This window comes from Lissotriton vulgaris, chromosome 4_1, assembly GCF_964263255.1.
Source record: "Lissotriton vulgaris chromosome 4_1, aLisVul1.2, whole genome shotgun sequence".
NCBI lineage: Eukaryota > Metazoa > Chordata > Amphibia > Caudata > Salamandridae > Lissotriton > Lissotriton vulgaris.
This window is the reverse complement of record NC_141691.1, coordinates 1,586,282,350-1,586,309,233: the sequence shown is the minus strand read 5'-3', so window position 1 is coordinate 1,586,309,233 and position 26,884 is coordinate 1,586,282,350. Positions and strand designations below refer to the sequence as shown.

The following is a 26,884-nucleotide window of genomic DNA, read 5'->3' as shown; positions in this document are numbered from 1 at the left end:
GTCCCAGGCAAATATACGACTAATACGAAGACCTATGTAACAGATTTTTATAGTTATTCATTTGAACAAATCAATACATGTTCAGTGTAACATACACATAATCCTACTTCTTCGGCAGGGGAATCTTCAATGAAGGTGTAGATTGTCATTCTCCACATCTTCCTGGAGGACCATGACCTGTTTAAGCATGGGAGTCAAACAGTCCGGCTAAGCGGTCAGAATAAACTGGTCTCCAGTTACCATTGCTGTGGGTTGATTAATTCAGCAGGGGGATTTGTGTTTTCTTCAGATAAACTACTCCTGCTTATCTGCCATGTTTTCTACCATCTAGTCTCCTTTTTCTAGTTAAACATAGCTAGAAACCCTTAGTTAAACAACATGGTTCTACATATTTTCATTTCTAATTTCATCTGGCTTTCTTTTTAAATGAAAAAGGAATACACTCAGTTAATATTTCCTACATACAGATAGGGGGGAAGGATATTCAAGTGCTCCTTGGTTTCTACAGATGGGTGAGGATATTAAATGTTGAATTCAGTGAGATTTCCATGATGGGGAACTTGGGAGAACTACAATTTCAAGTAAATAACCTTTCCTACTTTACAGGAACCACTATTTTTGCAGTGTGGGCATCCTTCCCATTAAAATGGCATTGCTTCATTCTAAGAGATCTTCTGAGATTGGCTCTCTGTTCTCTGGAGAAAGCCTTCGTTTTTTTCTTGCATGCCACAGGGCATTCTGCTTGTGTTTTTTTTTTTAAATAGTTTTAACGTGTTGTGAAAAGATGGCGTGCATGCCTTCTTACAGATGAATTGACCGGTTATGTTTGTCTCTGAATATACCACTGTCATGTTTGATGACTTGCAGTGATGGCTACTTAAGCATGTATAATTAGAAATACGGTGTTTAAAAGTAAGCTTGTGCCAATATATATATATCTCCCAAGATTTTCTTTGGTATGTACATACGAGGACAAATCTCATAATTGGCCTGAGCCAAAAAACACATAATTTACAGGAAATGTTGGTAATGCAGTAGTGGAAATTATGCAAGATTTTGCTTCCAAAATAACATTTTGGTTCGCCCTTAATTTAAAGTTAAAATAATTTTTCTGAATTTCTGACTTTGAGAGAGGCATTTCAAACTTTAGATATAGGTGCAAATAATACTGCTGGAGAACTGGTGATATAGATCAGTAGAAGGGGTATCCCATTAGCAAGACGCTGCAGTGAAGGAAAATAACACAAATGCTTTGTCTTTTGGGTAAAAGAAAATGAATAAATAAATAAAACTCTATTGCTCAAACGTTCTTACATTCTTTTATATGTTCTTACTTCTAGATCCCAGGCTACCAGTACGTGTCACCAGAAAGCAGCAGTGAAAATGTTCAGAACTCTTTTGCACTTATCCAGGTTAGATGTTAGTGTTTGATAAAATCTGTATTATTTATGAACATAACTTTATATGAAAAACACACCACACATATGCCATCAGCAGACTAAAGATCAGTGTTATTCTTGTATTTGGTACAAGTGGTATTATTTATTCTTGCAAATAAACATGTCAAGTTTATTTTACTTTTTAAATATGGGATTCATGCCTTGGCATCATTGCATTCACAAAACATTTCTTTCATTCACCAGTTTATTTGCTCTGGAAAACCTTCCAATAATACAATAATTTAATGGCTGGCAACATGTAATGTACTTTGTTGCCACTTAATTTTAATAATACACTGTTATATCTTCATCTACGATACTAATATTATTGTAAATATTTCCTTGTTATTTTTGTATCACTGCTTATTCCTTTTTTGGCTCTGAAGCATTTCAGTGCAAACCGAAGTGAAGAGTGCTGATTGCTTCTATTGGCTAATTTTAACAGCAGGTTTCTCACCTTTAGAATATCTCCAGGCACCAGACTCGATCCAGAGAACTTTAACAACAGCTCTCCGGTGTGGTGGTCGATGGTGGTGTGCATCTACCTTGGCTCTGAGCTGCATATAAACACCACCACTTTGCACTGCCATAATTTTCTTTCGTTCCATGGCTTTCAGTGCTCATTCTATGCTCTGCTTGCATCTGTTATCAATTTATTGATGCTTTCCAAAACTATTTTATACAGTGTGCTATGTAACTGCATTACCTTAATAAACCACAGGCTTCACACTGCATTGATTGCAGGAAGCAGATTTTGGTTACAGACCAGCAAGATGTGTGTTTGGTGTCTGTGCTCAGGTCACAACTCTTAAGTTGTGCATCATGTGTGCCCTCATGCACCTGAAAGCTATCCAAGACCAGAAAGTGAAACTCAACATCACTGAAGGCGATTGGAGGTTGCAGTTGAAGCACAGGTCTTGCTTTCTCTCCAACTCCAAGTAGCAATCCCAGTGTATCTGTCCCTGTTCACTTGAGCAATTCACCACTTCCTGCCTGAAGTCTGGGATTAAGTAGAATACATGCGCGAATGAAAAAAGACTAAGCAGAACTCTACAAGTTCCGCGACTCTGATTCGAAATAGAATGTATTTGGGCATCAAGATGCAAATCACACCTCTTCGAAGTCTCCAATTTAGAACTGATTCCCTAGTTTGTCTTGGTCCCAAGGTGCACCCAAGGGCCTCTTGTCAGATTACCACCGGCATGTCCTTCTTTGATGCAGTCTATCTCCCTGGGACCCTTTCCTGGAGCCATACCCACTCTGGGACAGACTTCAACGCCAGTTCATGTTGCAGTAGTGCAGAAACCATCATCCACCAGGACCTATAGAACCTTCAGTGCCAGTGCTCATGTTGAAGCCTGAACCAATGTCGGAAGAAAGTACCTCGTTTGCGGCAGTGTTGGGAGTACAGCACAGGTGCTAGATCTGCAGCTGCTAAAGAAGAAAACAAGTTTCTAACAGATATTCTCTCTCCAGGTCCAACATCATCGGAGCCCTTGCTACCATTTAATGATGCTCTCTCTGTTATTTTTATGGCTACATGGCCTAAGCCTTGTTCTTGTCTCTCAGTTAGCTGGTCATTATCCTCACGCTGTAGACTTGCATCCAGTGATCTGGACTTCCTAACCAAGAACCCTAAACCTGAATGCCTTGTTGTGCAAGCCTCAACATGCAAAGGCAATCTTAATTCATTCCTGACAAATCCTCCAGAAAGGGAATCCAAAAGGACTGATGCTTTTGGTAAAAGAAGGTGTTGTTTTGGAAGCTTGGCCCCTTGGTCCATAAGTGAACTTTGTTTGCTGGGCAGGAAGACTTGTGCTCTGTAGGGCTTGGCCACCGAGATCTTTCTCAGACAATACGACCTAGAGGACCTCAGAGACTCTCTTGCTCAGACAATACCTGATGGACAGGATGTAGCAAAGTATATCATCTTTGCAGACCTAGATGCAACAAATAGCGTTTGCCGAGCTATTGGCACTATTATCATTCTTAGGAGGCATGCTTGGATGAGGCCGTCTGGGTTCTGTGGCGATTGCACATGTTCCTAATAGATATGCCCTTTGATGGGTCCAGACTGTTTGCGGATAAAGTGCACTCTGTGCTAGAAAAAGTTAAAGACAGCCAAGCCTCACTTCATGATCTTTGGTGTTTCTGATGCACGCAAAGCAATTGTCCCATTATTTCAGAACATTTTAAGGTTATTCCTGGGGGCTGGCCGATAAGCATTGTCAGCCTTCCCAACCAGCGATACAGCAGACAGTCCAGTTCTTTCGGAGCCCTGAATGTGGCTCTAGCAGATACTGTACAGGGAAGCAGGAACAGTAGTCCTCTAATTCCTCCTCCCATGCTGCAATGGTTATCAAGCCGCTTTAACTTCTCCCCAACGGCTCATGCCAGGCTGGTGGCGAGCAGGATTTAACATTTTCTCTATGGCTAGTGATGCATTACATCACACAAATCGGTCTTTTCAAAGGAGCTACATCCTATTCTTCTTTTCCTACACACACCTTCTGTCAGCCACATGAGAACATATTTCGGAGGAGCACTTGACAATCTTGATGCAGGAGGTACATTTTTGTACTCTTCAAGGGTGCTATTGAACTGGTACAGTACTTTAAAAAGGGCGAGGGTTGCTATTTATGCTACTTTCTCATCTTAAGAAAAGACGTAGGCATCCGGCATATCCTGAAATGCCACCCATTGAATGCCTTTTTCCTGAAAGACAAATTCGGAATGTTCACACTAGTTCTGATTCTCTCTGTTCTGGACTAAGGATGCTGAATAGTATCCTTGTAGTACATGTATTTTCATATACCTATTCTGCCAAGTCACAGGCATTACCAGTGGTTCAAGGTGGGGCAAAATAATTCTTTCAGCTTGCTGTGCTCCCTTTTAGCTTCTCTCCGCCCTTTGAATGTTCACAAAAGTGATGGCATGGGTTGTTGCCCATCTTAGGAAGTTGGGAGTACATGTATTCCTGTACCTCGTCAATTGACTGCTGAAGGCAGACTTGTTGCAGTCAGTTGAAGACCACTTACAGATGATTGCCAATTGACATTGTTGGGATTCTCTATCAATGAGCCAGAGTCACACTTGAAGCCCTTGCAAGCAATTTCATTTGTTGGTGCAAGTACCGGACATGGTGGCTTTCAAGGCTTTCCTCCACAAGCCTGGGATATTAAGGATATGTTCACGATGTGTCGGGTTCAGTCTTTTGTGTCAGTCAGAATGGCTCAAAGGAATCTTGGTTTCCTGGCCTCGTTAACCCTGATTATCCTGTGTGCCCAATAGCAAATTAAGGCTCTGTAGTGGAACCTCGCATCCCAGTGGGCTCAATATCAGGGCTGACTCCCACACCATACTGGTCTCGCAGGAGACAGCTTATCTGCAGTGGTGGTTGACAGATGCCCAACTGACCTCTGGCAGGCCACTCTCTCTACCAGTCAGAGCTCTCATTGGTTACAGATGTTTCACTTCTGATTTGGGGGGTGGGGTGGTACCTAGTATTGGTAGAGATAATACACCTTTAGTCCGCATTGGAGAACCAGCTCCATACTGACCTGCTGTAGCTGGGGGCAATCTGCTTGCCCTTAAATGCTTTTCTGCCATCTTTTAAGGGGGAGGCTGGTGCAGGTTTTTACAGACCACTACTGCCATGTGGTTTTGTGCAAGCCAAGTGGAGTGGAGTCATTGGGCCCTCTGCCAGGAGTCTCAGCCTCTGTAAGTGATTGGAGCAACAGAACATCTTTCTGGTAGGCAACCACTTAGCATGGTCCCTGAAGGCCTGAAAGAACAAACCAGGTAGACTCAATCAGCCAGACTACAAATGGATTCCTAAATCCAAGCATGTACAAGGCATTTTCAGCCAGTGGGGAGGTACCTAGTTAGATCCGTTTGCAACAACAGAGAATGTGCAGTGTCAGCAGTTGTGCTCACTTGAGTTTTCCTCCAATGTACTCTAAGAGATGCCTTTTGACTGGAATGAAATGAGGGACTGCTGTGCGCATTCCCACTGTTACCTCCGTTGCCTTGAGTACTGAAGAAGATTGTCACCAATTATTTGTCTATACTTTGTGTCTGAGAGCGTGGAAAGAGAAGAGACCAGAAACTGATGTCCGCGCCGAAGGGGTGGTGTTCAAGTGTGGCTCCGCTGCTTAACTTCCAGGGCAGTATGGAGTCACACTATGCCACCTACTGGTATATGGGAGCACTGCTGTTGAAGTTCTTGTATCCATTCTGGCACCTCTTGAATGGAGCACTCTGCAGTTGGAGCTTCCACCAGAAAGACTGTTACTAGAGGTAAGTAGCGTGTTCTTATTGTGTTGCAACAGATTGATATCATGCATTGGAAATGGATTATAAACCATACTTTTCAAAATACTTTGAGATGAGGTGAGACAGTTCCTGTTGTAAAGAGGTTCAGTTCCGTGCTGCAGGCATCATTCTAGCCGTACTTCACAATCCCTGCACCCTCCATTTTGTTTCACACCTATGGTTTAGTGGCAAAAACTCTGCACTTGCACCCTCTCTGGTAAAGCATCCTCTTTTATGTAGCATGTCTAGCTTTTAAATGCCTCTATCAGTTGCCTAAAGTGACCTTGTTTATAGGATGTTGTGGATAGTCGGCCAGTTAGCTGACAATAAGCTCCATGTCCTCATTATTTCACCCTTCAAACCCCAAGAGGAAACAGCACCTTTCACACTTTGGGGTGCCTTTTTGGAATAGTCAACTGAGGTCTTCTTTAGTTCAAGTCTTACCTTGTTTAAATGCCAACTCAGGCAAACCCTTTCTAAATGCTACAGAACCTAAATCGTGAGTGCTTTAAAACATATGGAATAGTATATAAGTGTGGTATGCCCGGAGACATTCAGCAAAAGCATCCAGCCTCATGGGCTGGGCGTTTCTCTTCCTGAAGCATTACCTTGGCAGGACACTGCTCCGATTGGAGTCAAGCAGGTACATGAGGAGGCACCCAAACATTTACACAATCCGTCCTAAATCCATTGTTATTGAGAAATCCCAGGAGGATGGTGATATGACATTAAAAGTATTGGCTTAGACAGTCTGGATTACTGGAACATAGGAGGGTCAGCTGAACATTAAATATACAGAACTGAGACATTCTTGCATAGACTGTGGATCTGGTGCACTATCCCACTTGATGGCTGACTTTAGGCCTTATTCAGAGTTTGGCGAATGGGTTAATAAAATGTGGTAGATATCCCGCCCGCCATTTTCCAAGTACCAAAAGCTATAATGTACGTGTAATATGTTGGTGGGACATCTTCCATGTTTGCGTCATGTTAGTTCAAACTCTAAATAAGGCCCTCAGGCACTTCATTGTCAGTCATTACCATATAACCTCCTGTTGAACATGGCAGAAATCTCCTGAACAACTTTCAATCCCCCATCCTAGTGCAGAAAACCCTCTGCTGCTAAGTATGGCCTTCAGTGGACCCTCCAACATCGCAGGTTGCCTTTTCGACGAGATTGTGGGTACTGCTTCTCTTCTTACAGAGGTGGATTCCAACGCTCACAGCAGTAGGAGTCGTACCAGCCCTAATACAGGCAGGGCTATCAGCAACAGTCCTACCGTCAACCAGGACCTTGCATAAGACCACATTCTCAGAGCCGTCAAACAGGCCGCAAGCAGTGACCTTCTACAGGTACCAGCTGCACCATCCTGTACTTGCGAATATGTCCAATTACATCCATCGATGGCAAACCATCCCTTTTGACAGATGATTATTGGACCTTGTCACTTATGGCCAAACCCTAGAGTTTACGGAGAAACCAGCAACTAAGCCACCAAGGGGAGTGCACCCCACTTATCTTCACTTACTACAGAAGGAATCGTTCTTAATGCTTGCCAAAGGAGTACTAGAGAAAGTCCTGGTTGCCCAAAAAGGGAATGGATTTTACTCTGTTTTTTCCTTATTTGCAAGAAATCAGTAGAATGGAGACCTATCCTAGCTCAAATGCCTCCGCAATCAATCTTCCTGATGATAACTCTCTCTGACATTCCTCTAGACCTCGTAGACTCTTACTTCCATATCCCCATCCATCCCAAATACCGCAGGTATCTTAATTTCACAGTAGTTGGTACCCATTACCAATTCGAGGACCTTCCCTTCAGCCTCAAATTAGACTTTCGAATATTCACCAAGTGCATGGCCCTGGTAGGGGCAGCTCTCAGCAAGCAAAGTCATCAGGTATTCCCTTACCTAGAGGACTGGATGTCAACCCTAAGACAACCTGCCCGAGCCACAAAGGCCTGTCTATCGCTTTTTCTCAAACTGGGCCTCACAGAAAATTGGCAAAAGTCCTCTACCAGTCCCAGTCAGACTCTGACATCTGGACACAATGCAAAACAAAGCTGTCCTCTCCCAGGACAGGCAAGTGAGGCTAGCACACTCGGCTCAAAGTGCACGAAAACTGTACGTTTCTGTGAGACTGTTCACGTTGCTCCTAGGCATGATCTCTTCTGCTATAAACTTTATACCGTTGGCATGCCTCAAGATGAGGCGTTTACAAGAGGAGCTGCAACTACAATGGATACAGCCAGTAGGGTCCTTCGAAGGACATGATTTCCAATACCCCACGAAATTTCCCCACGCTGTTATGGTGGTCTCACAAACCACATCTCTCTCAAGGCCTCAGGTTTCTGCCTCTAGTACCGGATTTTATCATCACCACCGATGCTTCCATGGAGGGCTGGGGAGGCCATTTCCAAGACCTTCAAATCCATGGAAAGTGGTCGATAACTAAAAAGTCTTTCCGCATAAGTAGTTTGGAGCTCAAGGCCATTTTTCTTACACTACTATCTTTCCTCCCAAGGACTACAAAATCCTCCGTGCTGATCTGTACTGACAATACGATGAGCATGCATTTCATCAACAAACAGGGGGGAACTCTATCTTTAACACTATCTCAAGAAGCCCAGAAGTTGTGGAGTTGGTTCACAACCCACGGCATATCCTTAAAAGCTAATGACGTTTCTGTAGTGCACCACACACTAGCGACACTTTCAGCAGGACCAAGGACAGCTGCCACGAGTGGGAACTGGATCACCACCAGTTGAACAAAATGTTCTCATTGTGGGGGAAGCCAGTGCTGGACTTCTTCGCGACGAACAGTAATACCAAGTGCCATTTTTATGCCAGTCGATTCTCTCTCACAGGGATATGGGCGAAATGTCCTTTCGATGCGCTGGTCTGGGATTTATGCTTATGATTTTCCCCTTCCCACTGATTCCCAGGGTCATCACTAAGATGAAGATAGAACGTTGTGGCCTCCTGATGATTGCTTCCAAGTGGCCAAGGCAGCACTGGTTTTTGGAGCTCCTCTTCCTGTTCGAGACCAAGCCCATTTGCCTTCCACCAGCACCATCTCTCCTGACACTGAACAAGGGTCAAATATGCCATCCGGAGCTGGCCTCTCTTCACTTGCATGCATGTCCTGACATCTAGGAGTTTCGTAACTTAAATATCACTCAAGAATGCAGAGATATTCTAAGTCTGTAGCAGAAGATACGACCAAAACTTATCAGTTAAAGTGGAAAAGATTCTTTTACATGTGTCAACAAATTAGCTTGCACCTGTTCCACACTTTTCCGTAACAGATCTTGCCTTCTCTTCTTTCTCTGGCCAAGTCAGGCCTGGTTTATTCTTCAGTCAAAGTTCACCTCACTGCAATTTTAATATCTAGACGCTCGGCACAGCCTCTATCTCTGTTCTACAAGGCTCATAAAGCAATGAATTGACTCTTCAGAGCTTTCCCACCAGGGCCAGCTCCACCCGCAGAATGGCATTTCAATGTGGTCCTCGCGCAACTAGTGAAGCAGCCTTTCGAGCCCATTCTTAAAGCTTAATTATAGTTTTTTGCATGGAAATTTGCTTTTCTCCTTGCTCTCACATCTACCAGAAGGGTTAGTGAGATACAGGCCTTTACCACTAAAGAACCTTTTCTTAATTTCCTGTGAGTATCAGAAGAATGACTTCCCTGCTGTTTGAATCCTGAAAAAAGATTTGACCTGCTTGCCTTGAACCGAGGACCCCACAAGTAACTTCAAGGGTGAGTTGGCTGACCTGTTTGAGCTACTGGGACACAGAAACTCCAGGAGGCGTTTCGTGCAACTGCCCAGCTGACCACTTCTAATTGGACCTTCCCTGGACCCCCGATGCTGGCCTCTGTTGGAGTGAGTCCTAAACCCCAAGTGGTGCCTCCCAGGTCCTGGACCCTTGGCTGGTGTTGGAGTATACTGTCCATACTGCAAATGCTGGAACTTAGAAACCTTTTGCCAACTTTCCTCCAAAGAACCAGTGGTAAACCGGGATCACTGTTGAGCCTTCAAATCGACAGTCTAATTCAACTTGCTGGTTCGCCCTGCTGAAGTAGACCTGACTTCTATAAAAGATTTTAAGTCTGAGCCTGAGGGGCTTTTGTAGGACCAATGTCGAGGCCTTCCCTTGTACAGACTACTTTGTCGATGAACGGGTTGAGACCCCACTCTTTAGCAACCTCCTGTTATCGAGCCCCACATAGGATTCAGCTTGTAGCTTACCCTGCAGACAACCAAATTTCTCCAGAAACCTATCTAAGCCCAAATGCAATCTTTACACCGGGATAAACCTGATCCCTGTATCCGATCCACGCTCCATTAGAGTCCGCCTTCATTTTTGAGTTTGACGTAGTCTAGCGCGACCAGATCGCCTGTGGTTGGCGCTTAATGCTTTTTGGTGCAATTTTAAACCTTAAACTTTAACTTTTCATATCTCTGGTTCTACTGATTGGATTATTGTCATTTTGGTGTTATTTTATTTAGTAAAATGTCCTCTATTAGTTCTAATTGGTTTGGGATTTTTCATGTGTTGGGATTTCACGTTATTACTGTTAGGGTGCTGCATAAATACTTAGATACATTGCCTCTAATTTAAGCCTAACTACTTTCGTATTAGAGGGATAAACACAGAATTATTTAATTACTTTTGTGGTTCACTCTGCCGAGGATTGTGATTTCTATTTGAAGTGGATTCTCACCTCCCTCAACCAATACTCCACTTCTGTACACTGGCCCACATGCATCATTGTGTCATTTTGCATTTCTTAATTTGCGAAAAATAAGGAATCTCAAATTAAGAAGTGCAAAATGCTATGCATCATTTTTTTCGGTATTTCTTTGTGATTCGGTAAAAATCGCAATTTTTACCGAATCCCAAAGAAATACCGAATTCTTAAGTTAATTTTCGCAATTCCCATTGATTCCTATGGGCCAAAAGGCCCATAGGAGTCAATGCAAATTGCGAGTGGCACTTAGAAAATTTCATGGGTGCAGGGGGGGGGTCCAAAGGACCCCCCCCATGCACCCCTGAAATGTATTTTTCGCATCATGTTGCACACACACATGTCCTAAGGACATGTGTGTCCGTAACATGAATGTTGAAAAAAAAGCATTTTCAACATTTTAAACACTTTTTCCAAATTTACCGAGTGGTTCAACCACTCGGTAAATTTGGCACCCTATTTGCGAATTTGCACTTTTTAAAATAATGATGCATTGCTTTTAAGAAATCGCACATCTGCGACTTCTTAAAAGCACCCGCAATTTTAGAATTCGCAAACATGTTACGAATTCTAAAATTGCTTCATGCATCCCAAAAAGCACTTTTGCATTCGCAAACGGCCGAATTTAAGGAATCGCACCGTTTACGAATGAAAAAGTGCTTGATGCATGTGGGCCACTGTCACCCCACCAAAACTTCAATTCTGTATGAACATTTTTCATTCAGAATACAGTTGTTTTATATATTATAGAGTAAAAGGCATCAAAGGGTTTGGATACTTTGAACAAAATGTAAAGCACCTCACATCTACACTCGTGAGATTGGGGGAACACACCGCCTCTCCATTAGGTTCAGAATCCCTTTTACACAAAACAATAGTAGTAGTAGTACTTTATTTGATTTACATGAACCATCAAAGTATATATGCACAATACAATAAAATATATATGAAATATAAAATGTAAAGCAGCACATGTCCATATAATATTCATTTTAAAACTGTCTATTCAACTATCCCTGTATGAACTCAAAAAGAATCGGTGGTCTAGAAGCCAATATTATGGCAGACTTAACCTTAAATCATTAGAGATCAAGTAGTGCAAAAGTCATAATAAAGCCCAAGCGGCAGAACTTGAAAAAGAGCGTGAACAGAGTTATACATGGTATGATCCAATATCATATAGTTGGATTGCCATCAATGTATCTTAATGATCAATCTTATCATTTGGTCATCCAAATGGCGGTATGGTATGTCTCTTGATCATAGAGATATGTTGCCATCCCCACAAAGATAAAATGGATCAAACCCACATTCACTGAAAACAGAATATGAGTGACATGATAATTTATCAAAACTGCAATCAAGTGCAGTGCAAAAACCAGTGAAGGTGGTGAATTAAAATAGGATGATGAAACCCGCAATGGTCAACAATTTATTAGAACAAGGATTCAACTCCTAATTAAAACTAGAACAGTGTAAGGGGCAGTTTAAAGTAATAACTGCAGAAATAAGGCCAACATGTTTTTAGCCAAGCGGGAAACCAATCCCTAGGCTTTCTTCAGGGCCTCTGCTCTTGAACTTTGCTACTGCATAAATTCAATGTGAATAGCACCCATTGAAACTCAAAGATGTGACTCTAAATAACGTAAATAGGGCTTCAATGCAATAAGTCATAAGAAACCGTAATACAGGTCTAGTAATATAACCTGCTGTATACTACTCCTCCGCATCAAGGGACGTAGCTGACATCCAGCTTGACTGGGGACTGGACCTCACCTCACCTGGACCATGCTCAGGAAATTGAGGCCCGCTCTATCCGTCGTTACCTCTGGTGATTACCGAGTGTAGGAGGAGGCCCTGTAAACAATCAGTGCAAGAACTGCCCTGAGCTTAGTGCAAAAGAGCAGAAAGATCAACAGTTTTTAAAATCTCATAAAATTCTAAAAAGAATAAATTCTATAAAATCAGGGAATATTCAAAACATAAGCAGTAATCACTAGACTACTACTGTTATAATCTTGCTTCGCTTATTCAAAACGACCTGTAAAGATTTACTAAGAGCGAAGACCATTACAGGAGATGTATCACTTTTTTTGTTTTAATTCTCTGGGCTGCAAGCTATCTAGTCAATCCCAAGTTTCGACATATTGAGCTGATCCATTTGAGGCATGACCCGATGTACTCTGAACAGAAAAACGTTATGTGTGACTCAGTCAAAACCGCAGGCTGGGCAAATGCTAGAAACCGAGTTCTTGTTCCATTTATTGGTAAAAGTTCTTAGTGGAAGGGTACCTAGACCAAAGCGAACATACAGACTTTTGGCTGGAGATAGAGAAACTGTATCAAGAAATGGCTCCAAATGTGGAAAAAGCTTAAAATATAAGAACATGTTGCTCAAGGATCCATTTGACCCGTTGTTTATGTAATCTTCATGAACATATGCCCACAAAAAAAGATGTTTTTAGGCAATTGAGATCAGCTTTACAAAGAGTATTTGCAACATTTCATGACCTTTGTAGACCCATCGTTTTGAACAAATCAAAACCTAATTTGACCCAGGGTACTGTCTTTACACCTGCACCATTTAATAGGTCTATAAGAGAGTCTCTGTAGTCACGCAGTTCGGGTTTGGACCAAAGGCATACCCAATACACTAAAACTTTAATTGCTGCCTGGTCGTTAAATCTTTTTAGTCCTAGGTCGAAGTATAGTGGGATGAGAAGGGAGCTAGTTGGGACAGAAACCAACTACCTCACAAATTTATTTTCAACAGTAGCTAATGAATGGACATTGGCGCAGCCCCAGATCTTGGCACCATAGAGCGCAGCACCTTGTGCCTTGGCATACCGCTAGTAACGGTGAGACAGAGCGTGAGCTCTTTTGCTTGTACAATCTAATATTGGCAATCGATGTATGTTCGGTTAGCAGCATACTCTTGGTAAGTTGTCCTGACCATTTAAAACTCTCCATTAATTTGACCCCTAGGTAGTCAAAACTGTGTACCCCCTCTAATACTTCGCCACCAACATGGACAGCAGAGTTTTTTTACAACTCCCTTTCCGAACACCATATATTTTGTCTTATTTACATTGAGTTCCATGCTCCTGGATATACAAAATCCTAGAAACTTGTCAATTAGGAGCTGGAGTCCCGTTGATGTTTTGGATATAAGAAGAGAGTCGTCCACAAACAAAAGGATAAGAACTTTTCTATTACTCAAAGCAGGTGAGTCATTTCTACAACTCATTAATATGTCCACTACACCATTCATAAATAGGGTGAATAACGTTGGTGCAAGAACGCACCCTTGTCACACACCACACTGAATAGGGAGACTTTCTGTTTGTTCACCCTTGTTGCCACATCAAATTTGGTTGTTGCGTGGGATAAGATCAGATGCGGCTCTGAGATCTACAAACTCCACATAAAGGTTTTGTTAAAGTAGTGAGACGTATTTCCAGTATAATGTAGCAAGTTTAAAAATCTGGTCAGAAGTACTGATCTTTGGGCAGAAAGTAGCTTGAAGAGAGGGCATAATTGTATTAGAATCCACCCAATCTATCAATCTATCCAGGACTCGTCTTGCAAATATCTTCTGTACATTATCAATTTAATTGATTGCTCTATAAGTTGAGGGAGCACATGCATCACCCTTTTTATATACCGTGATGATTTCAGCTCTTCTCTAGGATTCCGGAGTCTCTCCCCCTGCTGCTGTTGCATTTGACAGTAGATTTATATAACTTGTCCCGACTTGTGACTCTGCTTTATACAGATCTCCAGGAATTGTATCCAGTCCGGGTGCCTTAACTGATTTTAAGAAGTCGATGACTTTGACTGTATCTTCAGAACTAAAGATAACTGGGTCAGCAACTTCTGTGCCAACTATGGGTGGTATTTCAATAACCGTCGCCTAGTCACTGCTCGATAACTGCTCATTAAGATCTTTTGCAGCATATAATTCAGAGATATGAGACACCTATCTTTCAGATGAAATGTGATATTGATAGGTTTTAAAATTTTGTGACCTGGACTTGGCTACTGTGCGCCAAAAAGTCAGATTCTCTTCCAGGGGATCCTCATCAATAGTCATGAGCATTAGAATATTCCGGAAACACTACAATATATGTGCCCCACACATATATAATATAATATATATATATATATATATATATATATATATATATATATATATATATATATATATATATATATATATATATATATATATATATCCGACAAAGTTGCTCTCGCAGTGAGGACACCCGCACAACGTTTAATCAACCTTCTTTATTTAGGAGGCAGCAGCAAGGAAAGATAGTCTCTTTCAACTGGAGTATCCCACGGCTTTTCAGCTGATCCGTGTGTCTTATGTTACAGGGCACAACTGCGGAACAACGTACCTGTTTGGTCTGGCACAAGTCGAGCATCAAGGAGGGCTGGTCCAGTTAACGACCCAACGGGAGCATATTAGAAAGGAGAAAGAGAGCGATAATCACTATGAATGTTACACCTGCTCAAAGAATACGAGAACCACAGTGCTCAGCGCGCACACGCCCAGTGGGGCGGGATAAATACTTTTAAGAATCACCTGAATAATTGAATGCGCGATCTTTTCTCCTTCAGATGCACCACGCCACAGATGAAGGGAAACAATATTCCGAAACGCGTATGGCGAAGATGGTGTGAAATTCACGTTGAAAGAGAGTATCTTTCCTTGCTGCTGCCTCCCAAATAAAGAAGGTTAATTAAACGTTGTGCGGGTGTCTCACTGCGAGAGCAACTTTGTCGGATATATATATATATATATATATATATATATATATATATATATATATATATATATATATATATATATATACACATACATACATACATACATACAAAGAAGCCGCTGCAGCCTTATACACATCAGAGCTGAATCATGCTGTAAGGACTTCCCATCATAACATGATAAACATGCATTAGAAATAGGGAAATAATAACAATAAAACATTTTTTGAACCTGTTTTAATGCTCAGCAGACAGTAGAAAATCCCATAAAGGACTGAAAGCATAGACAGCTCCCAGACTGCATTGCAAACCACAGTCTAAAAAGACTGAAAAGCTAACTCATAGCAACATAGAAATAAACTGACACCGTGCCTTTAAGGCACTCCTGACCCCCAACTTCCCATCATGCCTCAGGGGTGACGGTTGGGTCAGTTGTTCTTTCCGCTCCTTCAGGAAGGATCCTGGCAACACAGCTCCACTTCTTTCTGTTTTTTGACTGAAATTCTCTTCACTTTTAACAACTTTAATACCTTACTTCGACGTTTTTCATCTTTTGAAGTAAGGGACTGTCCTTTTTTGACAGTTTTGGGCATTTTAAACTGATTAAAATGCCATCTCTTTTTGACTCCTGCCCTTCTTGTAGTAAAAAGAAGGCCAAGACGGACTCGTATGAGGTCTGTATACTTTGTCTCCCTGAGGATCATGATCCTAAAACCTGTCCTCACTGCCAAACCCTGTCCAGGAGAACCCTGAAGGACAGAGAAAGAATTCGCCTGTATGGCCTGGCAGATAAATCATCTAGAGGAAGGTCTCCAAGAGGTCTAGAACACCATCTGGAAGCAAGACCTCACGTCCTTCAACTTCAGCGTCAGGCTCAGCGCTGAGAACAGATCTACTGGTGGGTCATTTATCCAAGAAAAGTCCTTCGACAGCGGGCTCGCCGTCGAGAAGAAAGAGTCATTCAGGTACGTTGTCGACGTCGAAGATCCGGGATCCCCTGCCGTCGTCAACCCGGCGACGATCGGCGTCCAGGAACAAAAGCCCTCCGCCATCGTCAACTCGGCGACGATCGGCGTCTAGGAGCGTTACCCCTCCGCCGTCGTCAACCCAACGACGATCGGCAACGAGGAGTATCACCCCTCCGCCGTCATCCACAAGGCGACAATCGGCGACGAGAAGCATCACCCCTCCGCCGTCGTCAACCCGGCGACGATCGGCGTTGAGGAGTAGAGGACCTCCCCTGTCGTCGACACTACGTTCGTCGTCGAGAGCAGGTTCACCTCCGTCATCGTAGATCCATCAGCGATCGACGTCGAGAGCCAAGAGTCCTCCGCCGAAGTCAACTCGGCGGTGATCGGCGGCGAGGATGAGATCTCCGTCGTCGTCTCGATGGCGTTTGGCGTCGAGGGCGCATACCCCTCCGCTGTCGTCTCTCAGACCTTCGACGTCTAGATTAGACACTACTCCGCCGTCGTCTCAGCAACGCTTGGCGTCAAGAAAGAGAAGTCCTCCGCTGTCCGCTTCACATTGACGCCGGGCACCAGCATTCTTCACCTACTTCTTACCGGCACCGGTCGCCGTCGAGACGACGTTCGACGTCGAGCAGACGGGAGATCCATGCAGCGTCGTCCCCGATGCCGAGAAGTCGGGTAACCAGGGAGAACGACTTCTAGAATGCGTGCTGGTTCGGCGTCGAGAGGCTCACGCCCGACTTCGAGATCTGCCTCAGTGAGATCTAGAGAGGGATCAGTGGTCCTGGTGACTGAGTCAGCCTCACACCATTCGTCCTCTCACTCTTCCAGGCGGGCTTCTACAAGATCAGCTACTCTGGAAGCTAGAAGCCATGTCCATAAGTCTCCCTCACGACAAAAGGAGGCTCCCTCTGCTGCTCGGTTGTCCCCAAGATGGCCTCTGCCTTTACATCACTGGCAGGATTCAGGGGCGACGAGGCGAATGCAGGAGTATGCCATTCCTGTTCACAGGTCTCCTCTTAAAAGGCTGGTGGAAGAAGCGAACAGGGAGAGGCCTCCCAGACATAGGGCCCACACAGAGAGGTCCCTTGAGGGAAGGCTCTATAGATCACGTTCCCCCAGACGGGAGGAACGCGCAGTCAGATCACGGGAAAGGAGGCACAGTGCTCATCGCAGAAGTTGAAGAACACCATCTACTTCCTCTACCCGCTCCTCAAAGAGAGATTATTCCCCCACGCTCTAGGACAGCCCTATCTCTAGGGTCACTCCAATAGATGACATTAATACCTACCATGAGGTTCTGCAGAGAGGGGCTCAGAAACTCCGCATCGAGATGTCTGTTCCTCAAATCACAACAACAGTGATTTTCAAGAGGCTTCATCAGAAGACTTCGTCTCGACCATTGCTTCCCTTGGTTCTAGGGATTCTTGACCCTATCATGGAGACTTTCTTTTCTCCAGCAACCATTAAGGCGGTGCCTGCTCGCATCCAAAAGAAATACAAGCTGGCTGCCTCAGACCCGGCCTTCGTGAAGACTGATCCACTTGCAGACTCTGTGATCGTAGTTGCAGCACGAAAAACACATGCTGTCACTGCTACTTCTTCAGTTCCACCGGATAAAGAAAGCAGGTTCCAAGGCTCATGGGGTCGCAAGGTCTGCAATTCTGCGGCTTCTACCCTAAAGGTCTCCAGCGCGGCTGCTTTGTTAGGCCGTTATGACAGAGCTTTATGGGATTCCTTGGAACGCTTCAAGACCAAGCTGCCAAAGGAAGACCTATCTATCGGTGCACTCTTACGCGCATGGAATATGCGCCAGGAGATCATCCTGTTGAGATTGACAGGCCTCAAACCGGATGTGCAGCAGAGAATCTTGAACCTCCCATTCTCTGGTTCCTCTCTCTTCGGCACACACGCAGACGAGGAGATGAATAGAATGAAAACCGAGCTGGACACTCTCAAGGCAGTCGGCTTGGAGAAAAAGAAAGAGTTCAAGCGTCGGTACAGACCCAACCAACTCAAGGGGCCTCAACAGAGGGTTCAAACCCCTCAGTGGTCCCAGAACAAGAACCAGGGCAAGTCCCAGTTTCAGGGAAGAAAGTCAAACAGAGGTAGAGGTGGTCACCAGCAACAATCCTTTACCACAGCGAGAGCAGGAGGGAAGTCATGAGCAGTGGCTTCCTCTGACGCTGTTGCCCACTCCAGTGGAGGGAAGTGCTTCACAACATCTGGCAGAGTGGTGCAGCATCACAAAAGATCGTTGGGTGCTGAATATACTGCGCAATGGATACATGCTACGTTTCCGTGCGCTTCCAAAGGACATCCTCCGAAAAAATCTCGTCCTCAATACTAAAGCTGCTTCGGAAGGAGGTGAAGGCGCTTCTTCAAAAGCAAGCTATAGAAGAAGTTCCTCCCTCTCAAAGAGGAAGAGGAGTTTACTCCAGTTGCTTTCTTGTCCCCAAAAAAGATCAGGAGCACAAGTTCCGACCTATCCCGGACCTTCGACTTCTGAACAAGGTCATAGTGAAGGAGAAGTTTCGCATGTCGGCCCTTCACCAAATATGTCCACATCTAAAAGTATTGGATGTGTTCGGTGGACCTCCAAGATGCGTACTTCCATATTCCGATTGCACAACGTCATCGCAAGTACCTGCGGTTTGTGGTCGGCCACAAATACTACCAGTACAAAGTCCTGCCCTTCGGGCTCAAGTCAGCTCCACGAGTCTTCAACAAGTGCATGGCAGTGGTGGCAGCCTTCCTGCACAGAAAAGGTCTCTTCGTCTATCCATACTTGGACAACTGGCTTCTGAAAGGGCCATCCCCTCTAAAAGTAAGAAACGACTTCCAAGTCTGTCTGCAACAGTTACACAATCTCGGCCTCCATGTCAACATGGAGAAGTCAGTGTAACAGCCCACCCAGTTGTTCGATTACCTAGGCTCCCTTCTGGACACAAGATTGGGAAGAGCGTTTCCTTCGGAGGAGAGACTTTCTTCAATGCGGCAGAAGTGCAGGATTCTACTCCAGATGCAGAATCCAACAGTCCAGCAGGTGGCATCCCTGCTGGGATCCATGGCTTCCTGCATCTTTCTCATCCCCAACGCCAGGCTGAGAATGCGCCTGTTGCAGCAAACTCTGCAGGACCAGTGAGATCAAGCGACAGGTCGCTGGGAAGATCGGATTGGTCTCTCCTAGGCAGCGAGATCCTCCATCAAATGGTGGACTCAGCTTCGGAATCTGTTGGTGGGAGTCCCCTTTCACCAGCCTCTTCCGGTGCAATCGGTGATGACAGACGCGTCTCTGCAAGGCTGGGGGGGCACACATGCGGTGCCTTCAGATACAAAGGCGGTGGTCAGCAAAGGAACAATCCTACCACATCAATATGCTGGAGCTGCGAGCAGTTCACCTTGCTCAGTAAGCTTTTCTACCTGCAATCGAATCCAGCTTGGTCCTGGTCCAGACCGACAACACGACCACCATGTTCTGTCTAAACAAACAGGGTGGTACACGGTCACTCCCTCTCTCCCTGGAGTCCCAGGCGATCTGGCATTGTCTACTCGCCCGGAACCTCTTGGTAGTGGCAGTGCACCTTCCAGGAGAGCAAAATATTAAGGCAGACGCACTCAGCAGACATTTCGAATATCTGCCAGACTGGGTGCTAAACGAGGAGGTGGTGGCAGACCTTTTCCATCGATGGGGTCGTCCAGCAATAGATTTGTTTGCAGACAACGAAAACAAAAAATGCCACGCCTTCACATCCAGATTCCACCGTCCAGGTACAAGGGGGAATGCACTTTTGATGGATTGGTGAGGGACATTTGCCTACGCCTTTCCTCCCCTGCCTCTGATCCCGAAGGTGGTGTCCAAGCTCATCAGATCCAACATGAAGATGATTCTGTGGTGGTACCCGGACCTTCTCCATCTGTCGGTACTTCTACACAGGAGACTACCTTGCAGGCCGGACCTACTGACCAAGATGGGCGGGAGAATCCTTCATCCCAACCTTCCCTCGCTGAACTTGACAGCATGGCTCCTGAGATCCTGCAATTTCGACATTTGAAACTGCCTCCAGATTGCATGCACATTTTGAAAGAGGCTAAGAGACCCTCCGCAAAAGCGTCATATGCGTTTAAGTGGAAGAGGTTTTTTCTTTGGTGTAGAGAGCATCACCTCGATCCTACGAAGGGGCAGGAGGATGTCATTCTTCCTTACCTTCTGTACTTAGCAAGATCTGGGTTGAAGTATGCTTCTATCGGGGTGCATTTGTCGGCCATTACGGCGTACAGGAAGTCACCTAGCCAACCCTCCTTTTTCCAAATGCAGGTGGTCAAGGACTTCTTAGAGGGGTTGAAGAAGGTTTATCCCCCTGTTCGAAACCCTTCTCCTCCATGGGAGTTGAACCTGGTGTTATCGAAGTTGATGGGCCCACCTTTTGAGCCCATTCACAGAGCCTCTTTGCAGCATTTGTCTTGGAAGGCCGCTTTTCTGGTAGCCATTTCATCAGCGCGCAGAGTAAGCGAAATCCAAGCGCTGTGTACGAAAGAGCCTTACACTGTCTTCCAACACTACAGAGTAGTCTTGAGGGCGCATCCGCCTTTTCCGTCTTTTCTCCCGAAGGTTGTGTCTGATTTTCATATTAATCAGTCCATTTCCCTTCCAACCTTTTTCCCAAACCCTGCGACCCCTGCTGAGCGGTCGCTGCATTCCTTGGACCTCAAAAGAGTGCTTAAATTCTACTTAGAGAGTACCAAGGGCATAAGGAAGATGGATCAGTTATTTGTCAAGTATGGCGCCATGAGAACTAGCTTCCCAGCCCCTAAGAGATCCATTTCCAGATGGATCGTATCCTGCATTAACTTAGCTTATCAACTGGCGAAAAAGACCCTTACTGTTGTCGCCTAAGGCGCATTCCACTAGGGGGAAAGCGGCCACAGTGGCTTTCTTGCATGATGTCCCAATGTCAGAAATCTGCAAGGCTGCAACCTGGAGATCGGTTCATACCTTAGAATCCGATTCCAGGGCTGATACTCAAGTAGGCCAAGCCTCCTTGAGGAATTTGTTTGGATAATCAACTATCTGTCCAAGCTTAGTTCTTCTAAGCTTATTGGTTGTATTACTGTTTTGCTCCTTTCCCCGCAGGGAGATGAGGTGAGGCTCGCTACTCTATTCTAATGCTTATGACTATTGATGAGGATCCCCTGGAAGAGAAGGATTAGTTACTTACTTGTAATCCTAGGTCTGATAGATACATCTGCCAGGGGATTCCTCACCTTGTGAATATCCCCTGCGCAGCAGCCAATCAGAATCTTTTGTAGCTCTCCACGCCGGCGAGGTCATGGACGACGTCACAGAGGGTACAACTCCGCTCGCGACCCCGCTGACGTCACTGGATCCATAATAGGGCCTCGTCGGCGTGATGACGTCAGTTCCCTTTTTTCCGCGCCGTCGACGCCTGCGGTTTTTTGGGACTCTCCGTAGTTACTTTGTAATTTCTGGTGTTCTCGTCTGTTCTTATCACTTCCTTTCTAAAATGTCGGGAAGAAAGTCCGGTTTCAAGCCCTGTAGAGAGTTCGGGAAGCAAATGTCTATCACTGACCCACATCAGGACTGTGTTTGGTGCTTATCTTCCGATCACGGCGTCGAAGAATGTGCGTGCTGAAGGAAGATGAACCCGAAGGCATTGAAGGAAAGGGAGGCGAAATTGTTTATGGCCAAGATGAATAATAAAGAGAAGAAGGCGAGTAAAAGAAAATCAAGATCGAGGTCTCGATCCGAATCCAGGTCGGGTTCGAAGTCTGCTTCGGGGCATTCAAAGTCGAAGAGGCATAAGAAGAAGAAGCATTCTTCAAGGCGCCACTCTGATAAAGAATCGGCGCCAAAGTCATCTTCTCCTCGGCGTCGCAGAGATGACGTTGATCCTTTGCCTTTGAATCCGGCTTCACCAGTGAAGGTTGTGACTCCCGAAGTCGAGGTCTCTCGATCTCCGACGACGGCTCCCTCGGATTCGGTTCACTCTCCGGATCTTGGTGAGGTTGAGCCAGAGCATGAGGATCAGGAGCACCCTGAGGAGGTTCCTTTATCAGCGCCGGCTGGCCCGACTCCAGGAGCACCGGCTTCAGGGACGACGCCGTTTAATTATTCTCCATTCCCGGCTCCAGGTCAGGACCCATACTCTGCCTTCCACGGAGTTTAAATCCAATCTTCTGACTGAAGTGTTGCTTTCTCCCTCATCTGTGTCTGAACCTCTATTACCATTTAATGAGGCAATTTTGGAGCCAGTGCTGGAGGTTTGGAAGAAGCCTTTGTCTGCTCCTGCGGTCTCCAGGACTGTGGCACGGAGGTATAGGGTGGCACCTGAAGATCCAGAGTTTTTGTCGGCTCATCCTTCGCCTGAGAGCATAGTAGTGCAGGCGGCTTGTTCAAAGAAATCTTCAGGGGCTTTTCCTCAGGTTCCGGCTGACAGTGATTCAAAGCGCATTGACCAGTCTGCCAAAAAGGTATTCTCATCTGCAAGCATGGCGCTAAAATCTACAAATGCTACTTGCTTGATTGGAAGATATATCCATGCCTTGATGGATTCTTCTAAGCAGTTGCTGCCAAAACTGTCTGATGAAGATAAGAAAAATTGTCAGGAAGTTTTGGATGACACCCAGGCTGCTGCTCGTTAATTTATCCAGAGCGGCCTAGATACGGCTGACTCAGTGGCAAGGATTATGGGCTCTGCAGTAGCTACGAGAAGGGGGGCTTGGTTGAAGTCTTCAGACTTTTCTTCTGATGTGCAAACTACTCTGTTGGACTTACCATCTGATGCCACAGGACTCTTTGGTAAGAAGGCGGATGCCGCTCTTGAGAGATTCAAAGATTGTAAGGCCACAGCAAGATCACTTGGCTTACAAACTCAATCTAGAGGATCTTTCAGAAGGTATAGAGGATTTGGAAAGTCGTCCTTTCGTACGCAAGGACAGCCTCGACAGCAGCAACAACAGCAACAGAACACACTATACAAGTCCTATAGGGGAAAAGGCAGAGGTCGTCCACAAGGTCGTCAACCCATCTCCTCTTATTCTACCTCACCCCCTATAACCGCAGCAAAGCAGCCCTAGATTCCCCATTCTCAATCATATTGGTCCTGTGGGGGGTCGGCTTACCCATTTTCTGCAGGATTGGGAATCGGTCACTACAGACCAATGGGTACTCAATCTTGTGGCAAATGGGTATGCTCTTCCCTTTCGGGAATTTCCTCCAAATTACCCTCCTTGCCAAGGGGCTTGCTCAGAAGAACATCTTCGTCTCCTACAGGAGGAAGTTCTGACCTTGTTAAAGAAAGGCGCAATAGAGGTGGTTCCAGAGCAAGAAAGGGGTCAGGGATGCTACTCCCGGTATTTCCTGATTCTGAGAAGGATGGCAGGTTGCGTCCAATCCTGGATCTCAGGATCTTGAACCTTTATCTGAAACCAGAAAAGTTCAAGATGCTCACCCTTGCGCAGGTTCTTCAAGCGCTGTTGGAAGAAGACTGGATGGTGCTGCTCGACTTGCAGGACGCGTATTTTCATATTCCGATCCTGGAGTCGCACAGGAAGTATCTCCGCTTCACGGTGGGTTTGCAGCACTACCAGTTTGCGGTCCTTCCGTTTGGAATTACTACTGCACCTCGAGTCTTTACCAAGGTGATTGCAGTGGTGGCAGCACGTCTCAGAAGGTCGGGAATTCCGATTTTCCCCTATCTGGACGACTGGCTGATCAAAGCAGAGTCTCCAGAGAAGGTGCTATATCATTTGCAAGAGACAACTCAATTGTTGTACAGATTGGGTTTTTCGATAAATGTACCTAAGTCTCGCCTGGTGCCCTCCCAGCGCAACCTGTTCATAGGTGCGGTACTGAACACAACTGTATGTCGTGCATTCCCTCCTCCTCAAAGGATTCACGACATACAGGAAATGATTCCCTTATTTTACAATGGAGCGGTTGTTCCAGTCCTGAAGGTCCTTCGCTTGCTCGGTCTGTTTGCTTCCTGTATTCTCCTGGTCAACCATGCACGCTGGCACATGAGGGTACTCCAGTGGTGCCTCCGCAGGCAGTGGTATCAGCACAACGGGGATCTCAGGGAGTCTGTGAGGATCTCCAGAGAAACTGCAGCGGATCTGTCTTGGTGGAGCGTGGAGGGCAATCTGTCTCAAGGAAAGCCCTTTCATCTGTCTCCATCTGTTGCCACGGTGATAACGGATGCATCCACTCTAGGGTGGGGTGCCCATCTGGGGGATCTGGAGATCAAGGGTCTTTGGTTTCCGGAGGAAAGGTTGCTTCACATCAACCTTCTGGAGTTCAGAGTGATTCGTTTGGCACTCGAGGCCTTCCTCCCTTCCCTTTGCGGTCTGTAAGTTTAGGTCCTGACGGACAACACGACCGCGATGTGGTATATCAACAAGCAGGAAGGAGTGGGGTCGCATCTTCTCTGCAGAGAAGCTCTGCGTCTCTGGTCCTGGGTTCAGGACCTCCAGATTTGTCTGATGGCAAATCATCTGGCCGGAGTTCTGAACGTGCGTGCAGACAGTCTCAGTCGGCAGTGCTCAGCCGACCACGAGTGGAGGCTTCACCCGTAGGTGGTTCGTCACGTCTTTCGGATGTGGGGAACTCCTCGGGTGGACCTGTTCGCCACTTACGAGAACGCCCACTGCCTGTCGTTCTGCATCCTCCAGTATCCGATGCAGGGAGCCTTGGGGGACGCGTTTCAGTTGAGATGGGACTCACAACTCCTTTACGCGTTTCCTCCCATACCCTTGATTCCTCGAGTTCTGAGGAAGATTCGCCAAGACCGGGCCCAAGTAATATTGATTGCTCCGGATTGGCCAAGAAGGGTGTGGTACACAGATCTTCTCCACCTCTCCTCGTGCCCGCCGCTCCGTCTCCCTCTCAGGGCAGATCTCCTCTCTGAGATGGAGGGGCAGGTTCTACACCCCCACCTCCCGACCTTGCACCTTCATGCCTGGAGATTGAATGGGGCAACCTGAATTCTTTTTCTCTCCCACACGATGTGGTGGATGTCATATTATCGGCCAGGTGTGACTCCACCAAGTCGATCTATTCCTATAGGTGGTCCAAATTTGTTTCCTGGTGTGGAGAGAAGTGTATTGAGTCCTTGAGTGCTCGTTTGTCCAACATTCTTCAATTTGCTCTTTCTTTAGCCCAGCAGGGTATTGCTGTGGCAACTGAAAAAGGCTATTTGTCGGCCTTGTCGGCATACCTTTGTTTGCCGGACCAGCCGTCTTCATTCAAGTCACCTATTGTTTTATGTTTTATCAAAGGTCTTACCAACAAATTCCCTCCAACTCCATTTATTGTACCTCAGTGGGACTTGAATCTTGTTTTGACTTACTTGATGGGTTCACCCTTTGAACCTTTACACAAGTGTCCCATGAGACTTCTGCCTTTCAAGACTGTTTTTCTTGTAGCAATTACCTTGGCAAGGAGGGTAAGTGAGCTTCAAGCTCTAAGTTCGAAACCCCCATTCTTGACCATTTATGCTGAGAGAATGGTACTTAGGACCAGGGCTGCTTTTCTGCCTAAGGTGGTAACTCCCTTTCATCTGGGGCAGTCCATTACCCTCCCTACCTTTTATCCTCCCCCTCACCCTTCCAAGGAGGAGGAGCGGCTTCACTGTCTAGACCCTAAGAGGGCGGTGAGTTTCTACCTCGATAGGACTAAAGACTATCATGTGGACGACCAGCTTTTTGTTGGATTTGCTGGCTGTAAGAGAGGAAAAGCGGTGCAGAAGCGCACTCTGTCGAGATGGATAATCCTGTGTATAAAGATCTGCTACGCCCTTGCTGGTAAGGAACCTCCTGAGGGTATAAGGGCTCACTCTACTAGAGCAAAGTCATCAACGTCTGCTTTATCTAGGGGTGTACCTGTTGAGGATATTTGTAGAGCCGCGACTTGGGCCTCCCTGCACACTTTCGCGAAGCATTACTGCTTGGATTCCGAGGTGAGGAGGGATGGCCTTTTTGCGCGCTCTGTCCTCCATGATTTCTTGGTATAGCAGAGTGGACACCGTCCTCCGGGAGTGGGGACTGCTGTGGGATTCTATTCACAAGGTGAGGAATCCACTGGCAGATGTATCTATCAGAAGAACAAGTTACTTACCTTCGGTAACGCTTTTTCTGGTAGATACAGTATCTGCCTGTGGATTCCTCACTGACCCACCCGCCTCCCCGTTGTCCACTCTTCTATACCTACTAAGTGTATATTTCTTTAACATTTTAAAATAGATGTATTTATATTTTCATGCATATTGCATCGGTTTCACACTGTGTGTGCTGTTTTAAATACTGTGTACTATGTATACTATTACTGTTATGTCGGTCCGTCCGTGTGCCTCGGGGGCACGGAAAAAAGGGCGGAACTGACTTCATCACGCCGACGAGGCCCTATTATGGATCCAGTGACGTCAGCGGGGTCGCGAGTTGAGTCGTACCCTCTGTAACGTCGTCCATGACCTCGCCGGCGTGGAGAGCTACAAAAGTTTCCGATTGGCTGCTGCGCAGGGGATATTCACAAGGTGAGGAATCCACAGGCAGATACTGTCTCTACCAGAAAAAGCGATACCGAAGGTAAGTAACTTGTTCTCCTCTTCCAGGAGTATCCT

At 45.7% G+C, this 26,884-nt stretch overlaps 1 protein-coding gene across 1 annotated transcript in view; it reads left to right on the top strand.

Moving 5' to 3' along the window:
• MYBL1 (MYB proto-oncogene like 1) overlaps positions 1-26,884 on the top strand; it is a 610,566-nt gene that overhangs the window by 204,905 nt on the left and 378,777 nt on the right. Inside the window, exon 7 of the mRNA XM_086965817.1 lies at positions 1,341-1,412. Coding sequence (XP_086821943.1) covers positions 1,341-1,412 — 72 coding nt within the window. The remainder of the gene's footprint in view (positions 1-1,340; positions 1,413-26,884) is intronic.